Source organism: Acomys minous (assembly GCF_964271855.1).
Source record: "Acomys minous genome assembly, chromosome: 17".
Taxonomy (NCBI): domain Eukaryota; kingdom Metazoa; phylum Chordata; class Mammalia; order Rodentia; family Muridae; genus Acomys; species Acomys minous.
Window position 1 is genome coordinate 56,023,138 of NC_140500.1, and position 22,961 is coordinate 56,046,098.

At 42.7% G+C, this 22,961-nt stretch overlaps 1 protein-coding gene across 3 annotated transcripts in view; it reads left to right on the forward strand.

Moving 5' to 3' along the window:
- Positions 1-22,961, forward strand: part of APLF (aprataxin and PNKP like factor) — a 51,114-nt gene that overhangs the window by 15,962 nt on the left and 12,191 nt on the right. For all 3 annotated transcript variants that reach the window (XM_084766483.1, XM_084766482.1, XM_084766484.1), the window contains 3 exons: positions 3,338-3,525; positions 12,398-12,738; positions 21,296-21,421. In XM_084766483.1, coding sequence (XP_084622609.1) covers positions 3,338-3,525; positions 12,398-12,738; positions 21,296-21,421 — 655 coding nt within the window. The remainder of the gene's footprint in view (positions 1-3,337; positions 3,526-12,397; positions 12,739-21,295; positions 21,422-22,961) is intronic.

Here is a 22,961-nt window from a genome sequence, read left to right on the forward strand (position 1 = left end):
AAGGAAACACTGAAGACAATGTGAAGGTCTTTCTGAGCAAATAGATGTAGGGTGGTGGTTCCACACGGTATAGCTTAGCCTGCGACTTAAACTCTATCCTCTTTATTTGAATTGTGATCATAAACTTGTTACACCCCTGCCTCGGTCTCCTGAGAGCTGGCATTACAGGTGTGGGCTTGCTGTGTCTGATAACCTAAGATTTACTTTTAGATGTATATAGAATATAATTCAAAACATAAGCTGTAACTCGATGGCACTTGTCAGGCAGCATTCTGGCCATCGATATGTTGTTGAGCACGTGAGCTTCTTTATTGCTAGATGCACTGCTAATTATATTCTCAGGGGAGGCTGTAAGTGTCATATCTGAAATGAAAGGGCCCCACAGCAAAATATTTAAAACTAATTAAATGAAACAATGCCAGGTACCCAGTGTCTGCGCTGTGGATTTGGGGACACATGATCACTGTCCTGGTCTGGGTGTCTGTTGTGGCAGGGAGCTCAGTGGTTTATATCTTTTGCTGGTTGTCCGCTGTTTCTGCATTTTTAAAATGCTCATGCCTCGTCTTTTTCAGTGTAAGACTGGAGGCTTCCTCCATAGTACTGTAAAGCAACAACTTTAATGTTGATGTTGTGCGCTGAGACTCCATTAAGCTTGCGTGTGAGCTTTAATAGGTCTTTGTAGAGCTTCTAGAATTCACTGTCTGAGCAACACTGTCTTTGTATATAGCATTTTACTTCTTCCCAGTTTGGTTTTAAATTTTTCTTTTTTTTTTCTCTTTATTATTCAAGTTGTCTATAATTTTGTCCAGTTGAGTTTTGACAAGCATTGGTGATAGTAAACAAAATAGACTTTCCCTCATTAAATGTATTAATAAAATAAAAAAATAGGCTTTAAATGTATTTTCATTTTCATATTGAAGTTCTTTTCTGTGCTTTTCTCAAGGTTTTGTTTTAACAAATATTAAAAGGTGAGTGCTTCTCTTATATATCACTAGATTTTGAATATCAAATCAGCCTTGTGTTCTTGGCTAAACCTCTCTGACTCTGGGGCTTTTTTTTTTGTTTTTCAGTTTTGGGCATTGAACTCAGGGCCTTACTTGCTGGGCAAATGCTATTTCAGCTATATTCTCAGCACATTTTTTTCCTCTCTCTTTTAAAGATTCATTTATTGTGTATACAGTGCTCTGCCTGCATGTACACCTGCAGGCCAGAAGAGGGCACCAGATCTCACTATGGATGGTTGTGAGCCACCATGTGGTTGCTGGGAATTGAACTCAGGACCTCTGGAGGAGCAGGCACATCTCTAGCTCCTTCTCTTTCTTTTTGGCCTTTTGAGACAGGGTTTCTCTGTGCAGCCTTGGCTGTCCTGGACTCACTTTGTAGACTTGGCTGGCCCCAAACTCACAGCAATTCACCTGCCTCTGCCTCTCAAATGCTGGGATTACAGGTACATGCCACTGTGCCCAGCTTGATTTTCTCTTTTTTATGTCCATTTTATTTGTTAAGGATTTTTTAAATTGCTGTTTTAAGTGGTGTGGAGCTATAATTTTATTTTAGCATAATGCCTTTTTAGGGGATTTAAGGTAATTGCTAGCCTGGTGAAATGCATTGAGAAGTGTTACTCTTTCTTGGGGGATTTACCCTAGTGCTGCCTGCTGTCATAGCCTAGGTGGCCTAAGTGACATTTGCTTTCTCACCTCTCTCTCTCTCTCTCTCCCCCCCTCCCTCTCTCTCTCTCTCTCTCTCTCCCTCTCTCCCCCCTGCCCCTCTCTCACGCACACTCAAGAGCAGAGATCTAGTGCCCTCTTCCCTTGATGGGCAGTAATCTCACCAGACTCCCACCCACATGACCTAAATGATTCCTACAGTTACCACTTCCTATACCAGTCACATGAGGATTAAGGCACAATCACATAGGAATTTTGAGATGTTATAAACATTCTATTTGTAGCAAATTACCAGCATCTCTACTCTTTTTTTTAAAGGATTTATTTATTTTATATATGAGAACTCTATCTGCAGGTACACCTGCAGGCCAGAAGAGGACGTCAGATCACATTATAGATGGTTGTGAGCCACCATGTGGTTGCTGGGCTTGAACTCAGGACCTTTGGAAGAGCGGACAGTGCTCTTAACCTCTGAGCCATCTCTCCAGCCCCTCAGCATTGCTACTCTTGTGCTTTGGAGACATTTTAAATAAGATAACGGCTGCTTGAATACAAGCACTACAACACAACAGTTCATCTGCTAGGGAAGATACACTGGTGAGAATAAGCCAGACACTTATGTTTTGGAAAAAGGATCAGGATAGTGTAGATTTCAGCATACTGCTCAGAAGAATATGTAACTCAAAAGCGATGAACTTTTTATTGCTAGAACTTTCCATGATTGATATTAAGTGAAACTGGGGAAAGCAACTGGATAAAAGGTGACTCCTGTATATCCTGTTTTGGTATGAGTGATATTCCTATTGATAATACAGACACTTGCTGAACTGCATAGCTTTCGGGATGTATCTGACTGGGCGTGGTGGGGAGAAATGAAGAAAATATAAACACGTGGACACACAGAAACACACACAAAAGTGTAGGACTTAGTGGACTGGCTTCTCTATAGAAACACTGCAGCACCTTGGAAGTTTAGCATGGTGTGTGTGTGTGTGTGTGTGTGTGTGTGTGTGTGTGTGTGTGTGTATGTGTGTGTGTGATATATACAGTATATAACATACATGCCATATATATTGACCAGGGCATGGAGGCAGAGTATTGCATACAGCTGAACTAGAGGTGGCTGATGACATAGTTGCAGTAAAACAGAGTGGGCCCCCTGCATCTTAGCCTGGTGCACTCTGGGGCTGGAGTTCTTGGCCACTGTGCTGCTTAATGCTGCCGGAGATTTGTAAATAAGTCTTTGGCAGTGGACGTTACTGTCAATGTGATTTTGACTTTGCAGGTAGCATTCTCTGTCACTCGGAGGCATAATCCCTTAAGATAGGGTCTCACTGCAGCTGGGGCTCGCTGGGGTTTGGCTTTCCTGGCTGGCAGCAATCAATCCCAAGTGATTTTTCTGTCTTTGCCTCCCTCATGCCTCAGGGCCGGGGTTCCTGGCCCACAAAGCCCTACCTGCAACCTCCTTTTCTTTTCTTGTTTTGGTGCTGGGTAGCCAAACTCAGATTCTTAAGCTTGCATAGCAGATTATCTTAGCCACTGAGCCATCTCCCGGCCTGTGAGTCACTTGCCATTTTATCCCTTTCAGCTGTTTGGAGTATTGACCTTTGAGGATGCGGGAAGTAATTTTCTTCTTGTTCTCTGTATGTGCGTGTTTGTATGCATGTTAGATAAGGATGTCATCCAGAGGAGTGGAAAAGATGGAAGCTGCGAAGACAAAACCCCAGACAGCACAGCGCGGCGGCATGGGAGAAAGCGGTTAAGTCCATCAGGAAACTCAAACAGCGTGTCAGCAAAGCAGGACCCTGGGAGAGAAGGCAAAAGCTCTGCTCACGAAGGAGCACGTGTTTCATCCAAGGTGATTAGAATGTGTTGTTTCTTCTCTCTGTCTGTACTTGACACAGGAATCACTGTTCGTTCAGCCCGTGGATAAGATCAAGCAAGAGAAATGAGGCCCGTGCTGCGTTTATGAAAGCCTGAACTGCCTTTTATTTCTGTGTTTATGTAGATTTAAAAATGGCTCATTTTTTTTTCTTTGCCTTACTGAAGCTGATTTTTAGTATAGAGCGAGAATTTGCATCGCAAAATAATATTTCAGTCTAGAAAAGGGTGGAGCAGTCTTGGCACTGGTTTGCTTTGGCCTCTGTTCTGAGCGCCTGTGGCTGTCATCTGTGGACGTCGTGCAGCTCGGGGTAAACAGAGCGAGGAGAACAGATGACGGTATCTGTCGCTCTTCCCGCTGCCAAGGGTTACTCTGCTGTGGCTCGTAGAGTGACTGTAGACCCTTCTCCCTCCTCCAGTGTGTCTCAGTCCTCTAGAATGCTGTGGCTGAATTGGGGTTTCTTAATGTTGGCTATTTAAGAAGAAATGAGGCCTGTTTATTACATGAAGTTTTTATTCTTATTTTTTAACTTGGAAGCAATAGCACATTTTATTAACATAAGCCAGGCTTTTTTTAAAAAACCAATAATTTTATTTATTCTTTGGGAATTTGACATAATACGTTCTTTCATCTCCTCCCACTGTCATCCTCTCCATCCTCCGATCCCTACCCACCTGAGTTTTATTCTCCTCTGACCCCTGTCAGGTCCACTTTGTGTTGTACGCAGTGTTAGGAGTGAGACCTGCCCTGCCCTGTGGTTGATCTACCAGAGGTCACGTCACTGAAGACAACCGATCCCCTCTCCCAGCAGTTATCAGTGCTGAGAGCTCCTCAGTTAGCGGTGAGATTTCTGCCCACAGTCTCACCTCTGTGCTGGAGTCTGTGTAGCCTGAGCTTGCACAGGACTTGTGCATACAGATGCATTTTAACTGGAAACAACAGAGGGGGCCCCAGGACAGAAAGTCCAGGTGTTTTTCTTCCTTTGAGAGTGGGAGCTTAAGGTGACAGTCTTCATGAACTTACAGGCCACTGGCTGAGCTCTGTGGGCCTCAGTCTCAGGAAGCCAGGCTGGTCCTGCCCTGCAGGGGGTACATGGATCACTGAAATGTCAGCAGCTGTCTCAGAGGCCAGTCTCCAAGTCCCTTCACGCCCACCTCCTCTCCTAGGGAGAAACCACTCTCTGTAGCAGCTCTCCCAGTCTCAAAGATCCAACGTCTCTGCTTGCTAGGCGGGTCAAGTGTAATAAATTAAAACCAGATGAAATTAAAATGCATCTTGTCTCATATAAACTTTAGCCTTCATATACTCTATTTGAACAGTGGGTGTATCAATTCACTTTACCTATTTTGTAAGGAAGTATTTTGTTTTAAAGAGAAGCTAATATATGTTTTAATAATCTTTATCCTGACCAAGTTTGATAATTGTGAGAAAGATTTTAATAAATACCACCTTAGCTCACAGGTAGGAGAGAAGAAGTAAGCAGATCTGAGGTGTTCAAAGTGTTTGTGAGGCTTTGATGGCATCAAGGGAGCATAGTAGATGCAGGAGGACAGAGAGCTGCACTTGCCTATTGCACTAAGGGTCCCGGGGGCGTTTTACCTCTCTTTGCTCAGTAGAAAAGAGGCCCAAGCTCTATAGTCTCTGTGTTGGGCTCTAGTGAAATTGAACCAGAGAACATGGCTGAAGCTGACGCACCAAGCCAGACCTGGCCAAGCCCACACTCCGAGTCTGCCAGGTTCTGTCTTAGGTCTTATCCCTAGAGAGCAGCCAGTCCTGTGGGAAAGCTCAGTGAAGAACCGCGAGACAAGTTCACTGTGAGAGAGACAAGAGGTTGGCTGGCCCAAGCCTAACAAGACCCCAGAGCAGTTGTCCGGTGGAGCAGACATTTTCTTAAGACTGAAAAAAGAAGTGGCGAGAAGGGAAAGGGATCACTTTCTGCCCACTTTCCCGAGATTCAGCTCACTCAGGCCATGGCTTGCTTATAAGTAGTCCCTTAAGTACCTCAATGTGGGCTTGCCTCAGAGAGAAGAGCGGCTGCCGTGCCGTGTCCAGCACCTGGAGGAGACTGTTGCCCCACGTCATAGGAAGCGCTGCCTCAGAAGTAGATGCTTCTCTGACTGGGTTTTCCTGTTGTGCACATGGACTGAGTGGGTTTGTGACCAGCACTCTTCTCTCGTGTTATGGTCCAGGGCTCGGTCAGTTCCCATGGGTCTTCTGCAGTCCTTCCAGCTCATGGCCACTCGAGGGCTCGCGCACGGATGCATGAACAGCCACTGCTGTGGCTTGCTCCCCGTCCAGTACTTTAGTATGTGCTGCTCAGTAGACCCCATGCTCATGAGCTCATCGAGGTTGTAAAATGTCTGCAGAGTGCGTACACTTTAGCCCCGTACCACAAGAGGACACAGGCTCATCCTCCTGTGCCTCTGCCATGTCTGAGCACGTTTGTCCTCCCTTCCCTTCTGGCCGATGAGGACAGAGTAGGAAACCCCGCATCAGACGCCAACAACTTATCATGGCCCTGGAACCCCAAACTGAGAGAATGTATTTTGTCATGTATGAATAACCTAGTCTGCGACACTCTGTTGCAGCAGCACAGAGACGCAATCGCGCTTCTTTTACATCATCTAATTAAAGTGTCGCGGGCAGCAGAAGGAAGCACAACCAAGACACGGCTGTGAAATAGTGTCATAGAGTTCCTAGCTGTCGCTTGATGTGATCAAAGCAAGTGTAACACTTAACCACTTAGCGCAGTGATATATTACAAATTCAAAGGGTTGGCTGGGCTCTGTTGGACACTTCTTTTATGACACATTTTTGGTATTAGCAGTGGCTGGTGCATCCTAAGTGACAAGTGACTTCACTCACACGAACAGTCCCTCTACAAGGATTGATGGGCTATCTGGGAGCTGGCTGGGCCTTCTTCCCCCCACTCACCATTAGGTAGTTGAGACTAAATGCCTTTACCTGATGGCTGGATCCCAGGAGATAAAGTTAAATGCTGCCAGATCAGATGCTGTGGGAGAGAGGGAGGAAGGGTTGTAGGAGCAAAGGGGTCAAGGAGACCACAAGAAAACCCACAGAATCAACTCAGCAGCGCTCCTAGGGGCTCACAGGGACTGAACTACCAACCAGGGAGCCTGCGTGGGACTGACCTAGGACCTCTGCATATGTGTTAGTGTTGTATAGCTTGGTCTTTTTGTGAGACTCCAAACAGTGGGAGCAGGGCTGACTCTGACTCTGTTGCCTGCTTTAGGGACCTTCCCTCCTACTGGGTTGCCTTGTCTAGCCTTAAAAGGAGAGGAGGTGCCTAGTCTCACTGCACCTTGGCATGTCATGGCCGGCTGATATCCATGGGAGGCCTGCCCTTTTGTGAAGACAGTAGATGGGTGGGGGCAGAGAGGAGGTGGGAGGGAAGGTAAACTGTGGTCAGGATGTAAATATATGTATGTACATACATGCATACATGTGCATATACATACACACACACATATAATGTTGATTCAAACTTAAAAAAAAAAAAAAGGAAAAGAAAAACTCAGCCTAAGTGTCTGTCAGATCAGATGGTTCCAGGATGAGGTTTAAATGTGTTATGACAAGATATTATTAAGAGAATTCTTGTTCAAGTGCTTTTGTGGAATCAGCATTTTCTTCCTGCTATATTTATCTTCAAGGTCGGAAAGCTTTTAACAATGAACTAAGGTACTGTGTTAAAAAACAAAACAAGACAAACAAATAAACAAAACCTTGCCAGATCGGTTAAGGCCTAAGACTAGAATTGGTATAGTGTCACTTCTACTGCATTTTTTGGTCACAGAAAGTTACAAGGTCCTGGGTAATTAGGAAAGCAAGGGGAAATAAATACATCTTGAGAATCCCTAATTAAAAAAAAAGGTTTTTTTTTTGTTTTTTTGTTTTTTGATTTTTCAAGACAGGGTTTCTCTGTGTAGCCTTGGCTCTCCTGGACTTGCTTTTGTAGACCAGCCTGGCCTTGAACGCACAGAGATCTGCCTGCCTCTGCCTCCCCAGTGCTGACAAGATTATCAAGTCACTAGGACTGGGATAGTTTCAGATTTTGATGCTCAACTGTAAATCTTTACAAGTACTCCAAACTCCAAAAGCTCAGAAATCATATGCATTTTTGGTCCCAAGCATTTTGGATAAGGGACTATCATTCAACTGTTGTCCATAGAAATTTGGATATAAGGAAGGGCGTTCATTTAAAATTGAAGCCAGCAGTGGCAATCTTCCCAGGAGGAGAGACTGAAAAGTTACCGGCCACAGATCTTTCTAGCTCTCTAGAGAGAAGTGGAAGAGACAAAGTCAAGTCTCTGAAGTTGGGAAGAGAAATGGTGTGACATGATGAGGAAGTGCAGAGACCTTGAGCCACCTGGGGACAGCGAGGCATCAGAATGGAAAAGCAGCAAAAAGCAAAACACTGGGTCTGCGGAGAGGAGGGGGAGGAGGAAGACAGGCTCCAGGTTCCCGGCAGGGATGGAAAGATAACGTCTTGGTAGCGAGCACAGAGTTAGGATTTCAGTTGTGCTGGCTTCACTTTCAGGGAGAGACTGTTCAGGAAGAAATATTTAGCTAGTGTTTGAACCCTCAGTCTGAGGCTTGTGCATGAAGCTGGGAATTTTCTGCTATTCTCCCGGGAATGTTAATGGAATTGATACAGGCCTTTTAGGCAACTTATCGGCATGGGCGTTCCTGCCAGCAGCAGCTTGGAAATAACAGATCACCTTGCTGAATCGGTGTCAGAGGGAAGGTCTTTATCTCACCCTTTGTAGTGCGTTGAAACTTGAGCTGGGTGAGAGGCAGGGGAGTGCTTACCAGGCAACTGGTAAACTGTTAGTCTCAGGAGTACATCCTGATCTTCCGCAGAGGACCACTAGCTCATGAGCTCTGCAGGCTCAGACACATAGTCTTACCTTGTGGGGGATCTTTCTACTGTTCTCATGGCTCTCCAGCCTCCCATACTTAGTCCTCACATGTCCGTCAAATCTTAACTAAGCAGCAGCGGACGTTCAGTAAATCAGAAGCTCTCCTTCTCCGACTTGCTGTAGGTGCACCTTCCGTTTCCCCGTTCCCTTACCCACTAGGTCAGTGTGCTGCTCAAGCTCATTAGCTTTGGAATTGGCACAGTTCAGATTTATGTATCAGCAAACTTAAAAATGACTGTATGCAATGGATTTCGGGATCATTTATAAATAATTGAAACCAAGAATGTTAAATCCTTGAATGCCAAGGCTGCTATATATTATTAATATTGCATGGAGTTCCATAAAGAACATTATCATTTCCAAGTTTTGTGTCTCTTACTTGATTTTTTTTTTTTCTGGGTGGTGGGTGGGTGTGGTTTCTTAGGTCTCTTTACATAAGCCTGGCTGTTCTGGAATTCTCTCTGTAGACCAGGCTGGCGTCGAGCTCACAGAGATCCGTCTGCCTCTCCCTGCCATGTGCTGGGACTAAACTGATTCTCCCTCTTTTAGCCGCAGCTGGATGTCTGCGCTCTTAATTTAGGGGTGAGGTCTTGTTAAATTTCCCTCCTCTCTGTCGTGTGTCAAATGATGGTCTCACTATACAGGCTCACTTAGCCAGCTGTGTTGTTGAGGTTTGGGGCTGTAGCTTCTCTGTCATGTCTAGACATTGTCTTGTGGCGGGTATTGCAGTCCGCTGGTTCTTATAATGTTTTCTGGCCCTCTTCCATGACTTACCCCGAGCCTTAGGTAGAGCTGGGTTAGGGCACCCACTGTCCACTGTCACTTATTCTCTGCAGAGTGATTGTGGATGTCTGTAATAGTCATTGTCTGCTGCAAAGCCTTTGACGGGGGTGCTGTGAGAGATGACTTAAACCATGGAATGCCGTCCTAGAGTGATACTGTTCTTTAGTTAAAACCATCCTTAGAGGGGCCAGGAGGATGCCTCAGTGGGCAAGAACACTTACTCAGAAGGCAAGAGAACCTGTTAAGTTCTCTTCTCCAGCACCCCATGAAAAGCCAGGCACGGCTTCACTTGCCTGTCACCCCAGCAGCAGAGGGAAGGGACGGGAAGATCCTGGTCAGCCTGCCTGCTAAAAAGGCAGATTTTGCATCCAGAGAGAACCTATTTTGAGCTGGTAGTGCGAAAAGAGAGAAAGGCATCTTGCTCTGGCCTCTGTATGTGCATAAGTGGGCATGCATACACTACCTCCCTACAAATACATTAAAAAAACAAAAACAAAAACAAAACCAAAAAACCTCCTTTTAAAAAGCAGTCCTCCGTCATGCCACTATTAGTTCACATCTCCATAATATTTTTTATAGAAAGATTGTATTCTAATTTTTCTTACCACTTTCCAGTGTGTTTTTTCTGTTCTGAAACAAATTGGATACAATGTTGAATGGGATTTTCCCCCAATCCTGTGCTGTGGCTGGATGCTGGAACCACAGTATCCCATGTTTGGAAGGAACCCCAGCAGGGAGATTCCCCCCTTCCCCATGGGCTTGTTGAAAGTCACGAGAATTGTTCACCCCTTCACCCCCAGGCTTTGTACAAGATAGCTGAGCAGCTGGGGCCCTCTGAGGCCTAGGGGAGCGCAGTGCTGCTCGGTCGCACTCCCTTTCTAAGGGTGGAAAATGACTTGTGGAGTCTAAAATGCCACAGGAGCAGTAACCCAGCAAGCTTTGGGATATTTGCTCAGCTACCAGACTTACTGCCTCACCCACTGCAGAGCAGGGGCGAGTGGGGAGAGCGGATGCAGCGGGAGGCCTGCCAGGTGGGCCAGGAGATGAAGACTTCTCAGCTCCCGTCCCTGACCTCCAGTTTTGGCTTGTGCCAATTGGTCCTGAGTGGAAGGGGATGGTGGCACTGGGGTGCTGTAGGGAAGCTTGGAAGTAGAGGGATGTAGCATAAAATGCCACCATCCAAGGGTGAACGACAAGAAATGGCCAAGTGACTGCTGCTATGCAGAGCCATGAGCCCCGTGTTCTACCTAGAGTGTGGTTAGCTGGTGTGAATAGTGTTTTGAAGTTACAGTTTCTTTTAAAAATATTGTCCAGAAGAAATCATGTGAAAAATATGTTAAAATTGAAAGATTAACTATCTATTAATATCAAAATCAGCTGTTGCCAGGCAGCAGCTACCAGACACTAGCCCTTACTTAGAAACGGAGGCGAACATTCATGCATGTCTGACGTGTGCTCCCCGTTTCTCTGACATGGTTAACAAGGAGACTAGTGTTTTAATCAGCAGTGTTTCTGCTCCACAGAAAGACCAGGCTTTACTCCTGATGCTGGTGGCCAGTACAAATTAAAAAGGCATACAGTGGGTGCTTAGAATATCTCCTTGGCTTAGTGCACTTTCTTTTAGTAAATATTTTTAATTTTTGAGGATTTTGTGTGTGAGTGAAATACTAATATATCTGCTTCTTCCTCCAACTCCTCCTGCCTGCCCCTTGTTCTCCCTCTCAAGTTCATGTTCTCCCCTCTCGCTTCTCATTATTATTATTATTATTATTATTATTATTATTATTATTATTATTAATATAACGTACTGAGTCCAGTTAGTGTAGCCTATCTGCACATGGGTAAAGGGCTGACCACCAGGACGAGGGCCGCCTTCCAGGAGGCTCATCCCTGAGGAAAACCGGCTCTCCCTCATAAGCTGTCCACTGCCTGTAGTTCCTCAGCCAGAGGGCGAGCCTTCTGAGCTGAACAGGGGCCACCCAGGCAGGGAGGTCGGCTGCGTGGCCTTCTGCAAATCTTGTGCAGGCAGCCATGAGCGCTACATTCTTGTCGTGTCCAGAAGACACTGTTTCCCAGCACTCCTCTCCGTGCTCCGGCTCTGACAGTCTTCCTCCTCTCTCGTCTGCAGTGTTCCCTGAACCTTGGGTGTAGGAGTTGTGTTGTAGGGTGGGATCCCCACAGTTGTAGTTGTCTGGGGAAAGAAGCCCCTTTGATGAGAAGCGAGCTGCAGCGATCTGGGTATAGGGATCAATATTGGAAGGTCTATTTTACCCATCTAAGAAGATGCTGGTAGGCGGCTCTCTAGGCTTAAGGGGCTAACCTGACACTTTTATCAGACTGTCTCAAAAGAAGGTTGCTTGCCTTCTGCAGTTGGCGATGGCATACACTTACAGATTTACCTGTAGACAACCAGCTTTGTCCTTCTGCCGTATGCAAAGTATCATGACTTAGAAGTATCACAGTCACTTAAGAAACTAGAAGGACAGTGTTGTTGGACAGTGACATTGAAGAGGGTTTTTTTTTTTTGAGTGATATTATGTGACATTGAAATAGAGTATTTTCTTAAAGCCTGGTGGTGGTGGCACACACCTTCAATCCCAGTACTTGTGAGGGAGAAGCAGGCAGATCTCTGAGTTCCACACCATCCTGGTCTATATAGTGAGTTACAGGACAGCCAAGGTTACACAGTAAGACTCTGTCTCAAAACAAGCAAACAAACAAACACAAACAAACAAATAAACAGTTTCTTCTGAATGTTTTGTATTTTTACTGAATATCTGATGTGGTTGTAAAGATTCGTTATTGCTGTAAATTGATATTGTAAGAACAACAAATTGTTAAAAAGTAGAAACTAAAAACAGAAAATGGATATAGTTAGTAACTTTAAAATAAGATTAAAGTTTTATTTTATCACAGAACTTGTATTTTTGTCCTCTTAAACTTTATATCCTTAAAAAAAGTTTTCTGTTTTTTGTTTTCTGTTTTTTTTTTTTGTTTGTTTGTTTGTTTTAAGGCAGGGTTTCTGGGTAGCCTCAGCCTCCCAAGGGCTGGGATTAAAAGCATGCACCACCACTGCCCAGTGTTCATTTTTTAAAAATGATGCCTTTTCTGTCTTTCTTTTATAGCATGTTCCAGAATCGTTGTCTTCAGTCACATTAAGCCACACAGATGTGGATATTGTGAGCCATGCAATTCCAACAGAGGAACTTGGCGAGGTCTCCAGACATAAAACCGCTACCAAAGCAACAGCAGATGAAGAGGGTGAGACAGTGACCCATCCTGAGAGCCCTTCAAGTGTGCAAAGCCAGCCGCTCCCCGAGAACTCTCAAGGATCCCACCCTGAGTCCAGCTCAGCTCCCTCCGGTCCAGATGTGTCGCGCACACACACAGCCGGTTCAGTTCTAGGCTGTTCAGAAGAAAGCGAGGTCCGGAGGACGTCCTGCATGTATGGGGCCAACTGCTACAGGTAAGGTGGGCCTGCCGGCAGCATCTCAGCCTGCCCCGTCTATGCAGTTCTGTACTGCCCTGTATCAAAGGCCTCGGAAACCATTGCTTAAGGTTAGGTGTTTTGCTGCCTTTCTACTGGGCTGTGCTTTCCCACTGTGCATTCTGGTAAATCCTGCCAGAAGCTTTTAAGATGCGATGGGGCATTAAATGTTTTATGTGTAGACATGCTGACTAACGCAAGGGCCTGAGTACTGGGGGATCCAGACTTAACTGAACCACACAGACTTAAATACCTGCTTGTTTAGTGTCTTAATTGTAAAGAGATGCTTTTGGAAATAGTTATTGTACCCACACACTAGGGCAATTTTAGATTGTATTATATTTGTGTATTTTCTTCACATTTTTTTCTATAAGATAGAAAATTTTCTACTTTGAAAATTAAGAAAATGAAATTTTTATCAATTTGTATTTCATGCATTCAAATTATAATCTTAGTTTTTGGCCTTGCATAATCTGTATGGTTTGTAGTAGCAGGTGCTAACTGGCCTGTCTCCATTGTTTGCCATCCACTGGTCAGGCTGTGTCTGTGCCGTGCATCCTGGAGCTGTGTGTGCAGTGTGCGTGCGCCACGCATCCTGTTCATTTCTCACTCTCATTGTTCCTCTTTAAAGTACATTGTCATTTTACAATAGAGTATGTTTTCACTTTCAGCAGTTCTGAGTTTCAGATTTGTATTTGTATATTGCCTGTGGAGTGTTCTTAAGCCTAGAATGTAATGTAAATCTACAGCAGGTTATAAGCCATCAATTGCTTTGGAGTTTGAAAAGTCCTGTTTTGTGTTTGTATTGGTTGGCTAAGTAGCCATAGAAAACACCACAGACTGTGTTCTTCAGTAACAGAAGTTTTCCTTCTCTCAGTTCTAGACATTAGAAATGGTAGGTTCCAGAGTCTGCAAGCCTGGCTTCTCCTCTTGCCTTGAAGGTGGTTGCTTTCCCGGTACTTTTCCTATCTCTGGCTTCTTCTGGTGTGTCTTCCTCACCTAGGAAGGCATCAGTCATTTTGTGTTAGGGCCTCAGCACTATGATGCCACTTAACCTTAATTATCTCTCTCATAGGTATATTGGAGATTAGCGCTTCCAACAGGAATTTTGAGGGGACCTAATTCAATGAATAGCAATATTCAGTACTGTCATTTCCTTTTGTTAAAAGGAGTGTATGTTTTATTATATAATAATTCATTCACTTATGCTTTATAATGATGATAATGACATTAGTTTTAATTGCTCTTAGCTTTAGTCAGTATCTAACTTTTCATTAATTTTGAAATAAAGAATGCCTGACCTACACACACACACACACACACACACACACGTGAATAAATAACTGCAAAGATGTTAAGATATATTATTTGTAATATGTGAAAAGATATGTTATTGTTATCATAAATAAATAATTATACTTTTTTGATTTCTCATTTTAAATTTCTACCAGAGTAAACCCACCGTAAAAACTGAAGGCTCTCAAACTATAATAATATGTTTCAAGAACATAAGAAAAGCCTGAATCAAAGAGTTTTAAAAATGCTCTTAGAAGACAGGAGAGTGTACTTTTTGTAGTCAAATGAGTTTAATGACTAGAAAGGAAACATGGGGCCTTTCTAGAATGTTTTTATCTTAGGAAAGCATGCAGAAATATTTTTTAAAATTAAATTAAATTTATTTACTTTACATTCTGATTGCAGCCCCCCTCTTCTCCTCCCAGAACCCCCTTATACATCCCTCCCTCTATTCTCTCCTCTTCTCCTCAGAAAAGGGGGAGGTCCCCCATGGGTACCATTCTGCCCTGGCACATTAAGTCGATGCAGAACTAGTCACATCCTCTCCCACTGAGGCCACACAAGGCAGCCCAGTTAGGGGAAAGGGATCCAAAGGGAGGTATCAGAGTCAGAGACGGCTCCTGCTTCATTTGTTGGGGGACACACATGAAGGTCAAGCTGTGCATCTGCTACATATGTGCAAAGGACCTAGGTCCAGCCCATGCATGCTCTTTGGTTGATGGTTCAGTCTCTGTGAGCCCTCATAGCCCAGGTTAGTTGACTCTGTAGTCTTCTTGTGGAGTCCTTGACCTCTTCGGCTCCCTCAATCTTTCCACCAACTCTTCCATAGGGCTTCTGAGCTCTGCCTAATGTTTGGCTATGAGTCTCTGCATCTGTTTTCATCAGCTTCTGGATGAAGCCTCTTAGAGCAGTTATGCTAGGCTCCTGTCTATTAACATAGCAGAGTATCATTAATAGTGTCAGGAGTTGGCTGTCTACTATGGGATGGGCCTCAAATAGGGCCAATCTTTGCTCCATCTTGTCCCTACACATCTTGTAGGTAGGACAAATTTTAGGTCTAAGGTTTTGTGGGTGGATTGGTGTCTCTTTCTCTCCACCGGCAGTCCTACCTGGCTACAAGAGGTGGCCATTCAGGCTCCATATTCCCTGTTGCTAGGAGTCTCAGCTAGGGTGACCACCACAGACTTCCTGGGGCCTCCCTTATCCCAGGTCTCTGGCAAATCCCAGAGATGCCCCCCACCTTCCATTTCTGTTCTCCCACCTGCCGCCTCCCTACTCCTAACCCTCACCCCTGCTCCCCTCCCCACTCCTCACCCCTACCCCTCCTCTCCTCCCCATTCCCTCTCCTACCCAGTTCCTTCCCTCCATCTACCTCCAATGCCTATTTTATTTCACTTTCTGAGTAAGATTCAAGCATCTTCCGTGGGACCCTCCTTGTAACTTAGTTTCTTTGGGTCTGTGGATTGTAGCATGTTATCCTTACTTCATGGTTAATATCCACTTATAAGTGAGTGCATACTGTGAATGTCTTTTTGGGTTTGGGTTGCCTCACTCAGGATGATCTTTTCTAGTTTCGTCCATTTTCCTGCAAATTTCAAGATGTCCTTGTTTTAAAAGCTGAGTAGTATTCCATTGTGTAAATGTATCATACTTTCTTTATCCATTCTTCGCTTGAGGGACATCTAGGTGTTTTCCAGTTTTTGACTATTGTGAATATAGCTGCTGTGAACATAGTTGAGCAAGTGTCCTTGTGGTATGGTGGAGCATCCTTTGGATATATGCCCACGAGTGGTATGGATGGGTCTTGAGGTAGAACTATTCCCAATTTTCTGAGAAACCTCCAGGTTGATTTACACAGTGGTTGTGCAAGTTTATACTCCCAAAAGCAATGGGGGAGTGTTTCCCCTGCTCTGCATCGTCCCCAGCATGTGCTGTCCCTTGAGTTTTTAATCTTAGCCATTCTGATGGGTGTAAGATGGAATCTCAGAGTCATTTTGATTTGTATCTCTCTGATGACTAAGGACATTGAACATTTCTTTAAGTGTTTCTCAGCCATTTGATATTCCTCTGTTGAGAATTCTCTGTTTAGATCTGAACTCCATTTCTTAATTGAATTATTTGGTTTGTTGGTGTTTAATTTCTTGAGTTCTTTATATCTTTTGGATAATAGCCCTTTGCTACATGTAGGGTTGGTGAAGATCTTTTCCCAATCTGTAAGCTGTAGCTTTGTTCTATTGACTATGCCCTTTGCCTTACAGAAGCTTTTCAGTTTCATGAGGTCCCATTTATTAATTGTTGATCTTAGAGCCTGAGCTGCTATTGTTCTGTTCAGGAAGTTGTCTCCTGTGCCAATGAGTTCAAGGCTCGTCCCCACTTTTTCTTCTATTAGATTTAGTGTATCTGGTTTTATGTTGAGGTCTTTGATCCACTTGGACTTGAGTTTTGTACAGAGTGGTAAATATGGATCTATTTGCATTGTTCTACATGCACACCTCTATTTAGATCAGCACCGTTTGTTGAAGATGCTTTCTTTTTTCCATTGTATGGTTTTGGCTTCTTTGTCAAAAATCAAGTGTCTGTAGGTGTGTGGGATCATTTCTGTGTCTTGGATTAAATTCCATTGATCAACCTGTCTATTTATATGTCAATACCTTGTAGTTTCTATTACTGTTGCTCTGTAGTATAGCTTTAAATCAGGGCTGGTGATACCTCTAGAAGTTCTTTTATTGTATAGGATTATTTTAGTTATTCTGAGTTTTTAATTTTTCCACATGAAGTTGGAAGTTCCACATCTTGCTTTTTCAAGATGTGTTTTAGAATTTTGATAGGAATTGTGTTGAATCTGTAGATTGCTCTGGTAAGATGGCTGTTTTTACTGTATTAATCCTACTGACCCATGAGCATTGACGATCTTTCCATTTTCTGATATCTTCTTTAATTTCTTTCTTCAGAGTCTTGATGTTCTTGTCATACACGCCTTTCACTTACTTATTTCCCTCATTTCTCTTTCAGCCTGTTTATAGTTTGTATACTGAGGGCTACTGAGTTTTTAAAAATTAATTTTGTATCCAGCCACTTTGCTGAAGGTGTTTATCAGCTATAGGAGGTCACTTATGTATACTTTCCAACTTGTATCCCTTTGGTCTCTTTTGGTTGTCTTATTGCTTTCGCTAGGACTTCAAGTACTATATTGAAGAGATCTGTAGAGAGTGGGCAGTCTTGGCTTGTCCCTGATTTTAGAGGATTCGCTTTAAGTTTCTCTCCTTTTAATTTGATGTTGGCTATAAGCCTGCTATATGTTGCCTTTATTATTTTTAGGTATGCACCTTGTATCCCTGATCTCTCCAACACTTTTAATGTGAATGAGTGTTGGACTTAGTCAAAAGCTTTTTCAGCATCTAATGAGTTGATCACATGTTTTTTTTCTTTCAGTTTGCTTATATGGTGGATTACATTTATGGATATTTGTATGTTGAACCATCCCTGCATTAATGGGATGAAACCTACTTGGTCATGATGGATGATGTATTTGATGTGTTCTGAGATTCAGTTTGTGAGTATTTTGCTGAGTATTTTTGCATCAATGTTCATAAGGGAAATTGGTCTGAAATTCTTTCTTTGGTGGGTTTTTGTATGATTTTAGGTATCAGAGTGACTGTGGCTTCATAGAGTGAGTTTGGCAATGTTCCTTCTGTTTCTATTTTATAGAATAATTTGAAGAGTGTTGGTATTAGCTCTTCTTTGAAAGGCTGATAGAATTCTATACGGAAAGCATCTGGCCCTGGGCTTTTTTTTTTTTTTTTTTTTTGGTTGGGAGTCATTTAATGACTGCTTCTATTTCTTTGGGGGTTATAGAACTATTTAAATAGTTTATCTGATCTTAATTTAACTTTAGTAAATGGACTTCATCAAGAAAATTGTCCATTTCATTTAGATTTTCCAATTGTGGAGTACAGGCTTTTAAAGTAAGACCTGATGCTTCTTTGGATTTCCTCAGTGTCTTCTGTAATGTTTCCCTTTTCATTTTTAATTTTGTTAATTTAGATATTGCCTCTCTGCTTTTTAGTTAGTTTGGCTATAGGTTTGTCTATCCTGTTGATTTTCTCATAGAGCCAGCTCTTGGTTGCATTGGTTATTTGTATTGTTCTCTTTGTTTCTAATTTATTGATTTCAGCTCTGAGTTTGATTATTTCCTGCCATCTACTCCTTGTGAGTGTGCTTTGCTTCTTTCTGTTCTAGAGATTTCAGGTATGCTGTAAAGTTGCTAGTATGATACCTCTCCAAATTTTTTATGAAGGCACTTAGTGCTATGAACTTTTCCCTTTAGCACTGCTTTTATTGTGTCCCATAAGTTTGGGTATGTTGTGCCTTTATTTTCTTTGAATTCTAGAAAGCCTTTAATTTGTTTTTGTATTTCTTCCCTGACCCAGTGATTATTGAATAAAGAGTTGTTCACTGTCCATGAGTTTGTAGGTTGTCTGTTGTTTCTGTTGTTGAAATCTAATTTAAATCCATGACTATCTGATAGGATACAAGGAATTATTTCAATTTTCTTGTATTGCTTGAGGGTTGCTTTGTGACTGAATTTTGGAGAAGGTTCTGTGAGGTGCTGAGAAGTGGGTATATTCTTTTGTGTTTGGGTGAAAAGTTCTGTAGATAACTGCTAAGTCCATTTGGTTCATGACATCTGTTAGTTTCATTATTTCTCTGTTTATTTTCTGGTCTCAATGACCTGTCCATTGGTGAGAATGGGGTTGAAATCTCCCACTAATTATGTGTGGGGTTTGATGTGTGATTTAAGCTTTAGTAATGTTTCTTTTACAAATGTGGGTGCCCTTGTATTTGGTGCATAGATATTCAGAATTGAGATGTCCTCTTGGTGGATTTTTCCTTTGAGTATGAAGTATCCTTCCCCATCTCTTTTGATTATTTTTGGGCTGAAAGTCTAATTTGTTAGATGTTAGAATGACTACTCCAGCCTGCTTCTTTAATCTGTTTGCTTTGAAAATCTTTTTCTGGACCTTTATTCTGAGGTACTGTCTATATTTGTTGCTGAAGTATGTTTCTTGTATGCGTCAGAATGATGCATCTTGTTTATGCACCCATTCTGTCAGCCTGTGCCTTTTTATTGGAATTGTGTCCATTGATGTTGAGAGATATTAATGATCAATGATTGTTAATTCCTATTATTTTGATGTTGGTAGTTTTGTGTGTGTGTGTGTGTGTGTGTGTGTGTGTGTTGCACTTATGCTTCTCTTCTTTTAGTATTGCTGCAGTGGAATTATTTATTTCCTGTGTTTTCTTGGTTATAGTTAACTTTCTTAGGTTGGAGTTTTCCTTCTAGTATCTTCTGTAGAGCTGGATTTGTGCATAGATATTGTTTTAATTTGGTTTTGTCATAGAACATCTTGTTTTCTCCATCTGTGGTGATTGAAAGTTTTGCTTGGTATAGTAGTGTGGGCTGACATCTGTGATCTCTTAGGGTTTGCAAGACATCTGCCTAAGCCCTTCTGGCTTTTAGAGTCTCTGTTGAGAAGTCAGGTATAATTCTGATAGGTCTGTTTTTGTATGTTACTTGGCTTGTTTCTCTTTCAACTTTTAATATTCTTTCTTTGTTCTGTATATTTAATGTTTTGATTATTATGTGGCAGGAGGATTTTCTTTTCTGGTCCAATCTATTTGATATTCTGTAAGTTTCCTGTACATTTATAATCATCTCTTTCTTTAAGTTGGAGAAATTTTTTTCTATGATATTATTGAAAATATTTTCTAGTCCATGGAGCCGAGAATCTTCTCTTTTTTTAGGTGTCCATGATTTCTTGGGTGTTTTGTGTCAGGAACTTTTTAGATTTAACATTTTCTTTGACCAATGTATTGATTTCTTCAGTTGTGTTATGCACGCCTGATAGTCTATTCTCCATCTCTTGTACTCTGTTAGTGATGCTCATGTCTGTACTTCCTGTTCTCTTCCCTAAGTTTTCCATCTCCAGGGTTCCCTCAGTTTGTGTTTCCCTTATTGTTTCTATTTCCATATTCAGGTCTTAAACTCTTTTATTTGTTTTCTTCACCTGTTTGGTTGTGTTTGCCTGTATTTCTTTAAGGGATTTGTTCATTTCCTCTTTAAAGGCCTCTGTCATCTTCATGGGAACACATTCAAGGTCTTTTCTTGTTTTATAGTTGTGTTAGGATATCCAGAGCTTGTTGAAATAGGATAGCTGAGTTCTAGTGGTGCCATATTGCCCTGGCTCTTGTTGGCTGTGTTCTTATGCTGGCCTCTAGCCATCTAGTTGTCCCTGCTGTTGTCTGGGTGTTGGTGGTGCCAGCAAGACTCCTTAGGAAGATGAGAAGCTGGATGACCTGGGGCCTGGGAGCCTCTTCAGAGAATGGGTAGAACGTTGGTCCAGAGGCTGGAACTGGGTATCTCTAGGGCCATTGGGCTTCATTGGGCTCATGCAGAAATCTTTAAAGGTTATAGATGCTTATGTTTATTGTATACCTACACAAACAATGTAATGTTTGCAGATCGTCCTTTTATCCACATCACTTGTATATGACATTAAAAATTGATTGTTTCCCTGGAAATCCTGTGCTGACTAGATGTCACTGCTCTAGAGGTGGTGGGACCTGCTAAAATGAAGCCGGTAAGTGAGGTGGACTAAAGTCTTTCACGGTAGCCAACTTTATTCAGAGCATCAGACCATTTATACTCTGAGGGTTGAGACAGGTCACATGAGTAAAGTTCCTATGAGTTCAAGCTCTATATAATCACAAAATCAGGCTGCACATGGCAAACACGTGCTTTTTCAGAGAGGCATATAAAGGATAGCTTAGCCATTTAATTGAATAACAGCAGCAAGCAATAATGAGTAATTCAAAGTAAACTCATACCTGTCTGCTACCCCTGGGAGGAACACAGAAGCAAGAGCAATTAATTCTGTTCTTTGAATAAACTGAAGTGACAAGACTCTCATCTTGTTTTCTTGGAGTGTTCATTCTCACAAGCACCCAGAATTCTCTTCACATGACTCCATTCCTGGGCTGTTTTCCAACAAATAGATATCAAGTTGGTTAACAACATGGCATAGGGATATCATCTGTGTTTGCATCATCAACTTAGGCATTTGGTTTCTTTCTGGAATAATCAGATATGGCTGGTTTCACTCTGCAGCCACTACAAGGCCATAACTTCCCCTTTTTTTGTTTTTTGTTTTTACTGACAGTATGTGTATCACCCTCACAGGAAGAACCCGCTCCATTTTCAACACTTCAGCCACCCTGGGGATAATGATTATGGCGGTGAACACGACACAGATGAAGGTGTGACTGGTGACAGGCCCGAGTGTCCCTATGGGGCATCTTGTTACAGGTGAGGAAGCTGAGCCATGTGGATGCTTCCGGATGCTTCTGAGCCGGGTGCAGCCCACTTTCGTGAGCAGCACCTGTCTCCAGCCCACTTTCGTGAGCAGCACCTGTCTCCAGCCTATAGCATAGGTCTCATTAAGTTTATGTGGAACACAGATTTTCTTTCAAGTAAGTCTAAATTTTTGTTAATCTTATAAGTACCCGAAATTTTTCTGTATTTCTGTCTGAAATGCGATCATACTTATTTATAAGATATCCTAGTACATACTCTACGAAGACTCTGAGGTGTGGCATGTCTGTAGGGATGCTATCCCTGTCTCTTTCCTCCACTCCACTAATCCACCACGCAGAACTCAGTCAAAGGCGAAGGACACCAGCGCCTTCCCTCTGCACGTTCACACAGTCACCCTCCACTTTTTCAGGCTGAGTAGATGTCTCTATAGCATGGTCTTTCTTTACCAGAATGGCTCCCGTCCATAGCAAGCATATTACATTGACAGAAAGGATTCTTAGTATTTTGAAACCTAACAGGATTTATTATTTATTTATTTTTTAATTTTAATTTTATTAATTTATTCAGATTACAACTCAGTTGTTATCCCATCACTTGTATCCTCCCATTCTTCTCTCCCTCCCGATTTCCCCCTATTCCCCTCCTCTAATGCAGGCAGCCATTTTGTTTTTTATGCGATTTTGAGTATGTATCACTGGTTGATTCTGCCAGCCACTGTAAAGTTGTTGCAAATGGCCTGATTTTATTGAGCATACCAGGGACACATAAGTGTGTATTCTGCAGGCAAGTTTCTGTGGTGATTTGATCACGTTTAAGGAGTTTTTCAGATTTTCTACGTCCTTGCTGATTTTATTCTGTTATTTTTGTTACTGGAGTAGAATTTTTTAAAATCTTCTAATTTGTATGCTTGTCTTTTCTAGTCTTAAAAACTTAAGAAACTCACTGGAAAAGCCATAGAAATGGAAATTTAAGTCAGAGCGTTCTGCCTCTTCCGCATTGGTGATGCTTTGGCACTTTTCAAAGCCGCTGTGGTGGGGTTCTTTTCCTGACTTCCCTTTCTGAAGAAAGGTGCTCCTTTGATGTTGATGTTAGATCCTGCTACTTTGCTGAAAGTTCCCATTGTAAGTCTTCTGGTGGCGCTGTAGGGTCTCTGAAGGAGAGTATCGCACCACTTACAAGGGGGGCACCCCATTTGTATCCCTTTATTTCTTTCTCGTGCCTTATTGCTCTGAGATGTCACACATTATAAAGAGTAAGAGAGTTGAACGTGAGTGTTTTTTCTTGTTTTTGACTTTAGTTTTCCCTTAGTCAGCACGATGTTATTTTGGGGGCACGATGGACTCAATTCCTGGCATTTCATTCGGATAAGGGGCGTGGAGCCCACGCAACACGCATGCGTTCTGCGGAAGCTGTCTTCCTGGCGCTGGGGCATGCCCCAGTGATTGGGGGGTTGCAGTGCAGTGCTGAGAGTTTCCTATTTGAGGCCGTGGCTTTAAAGTCATGGTCCCTGTGCTGTCCTGCCTCCAGGAAC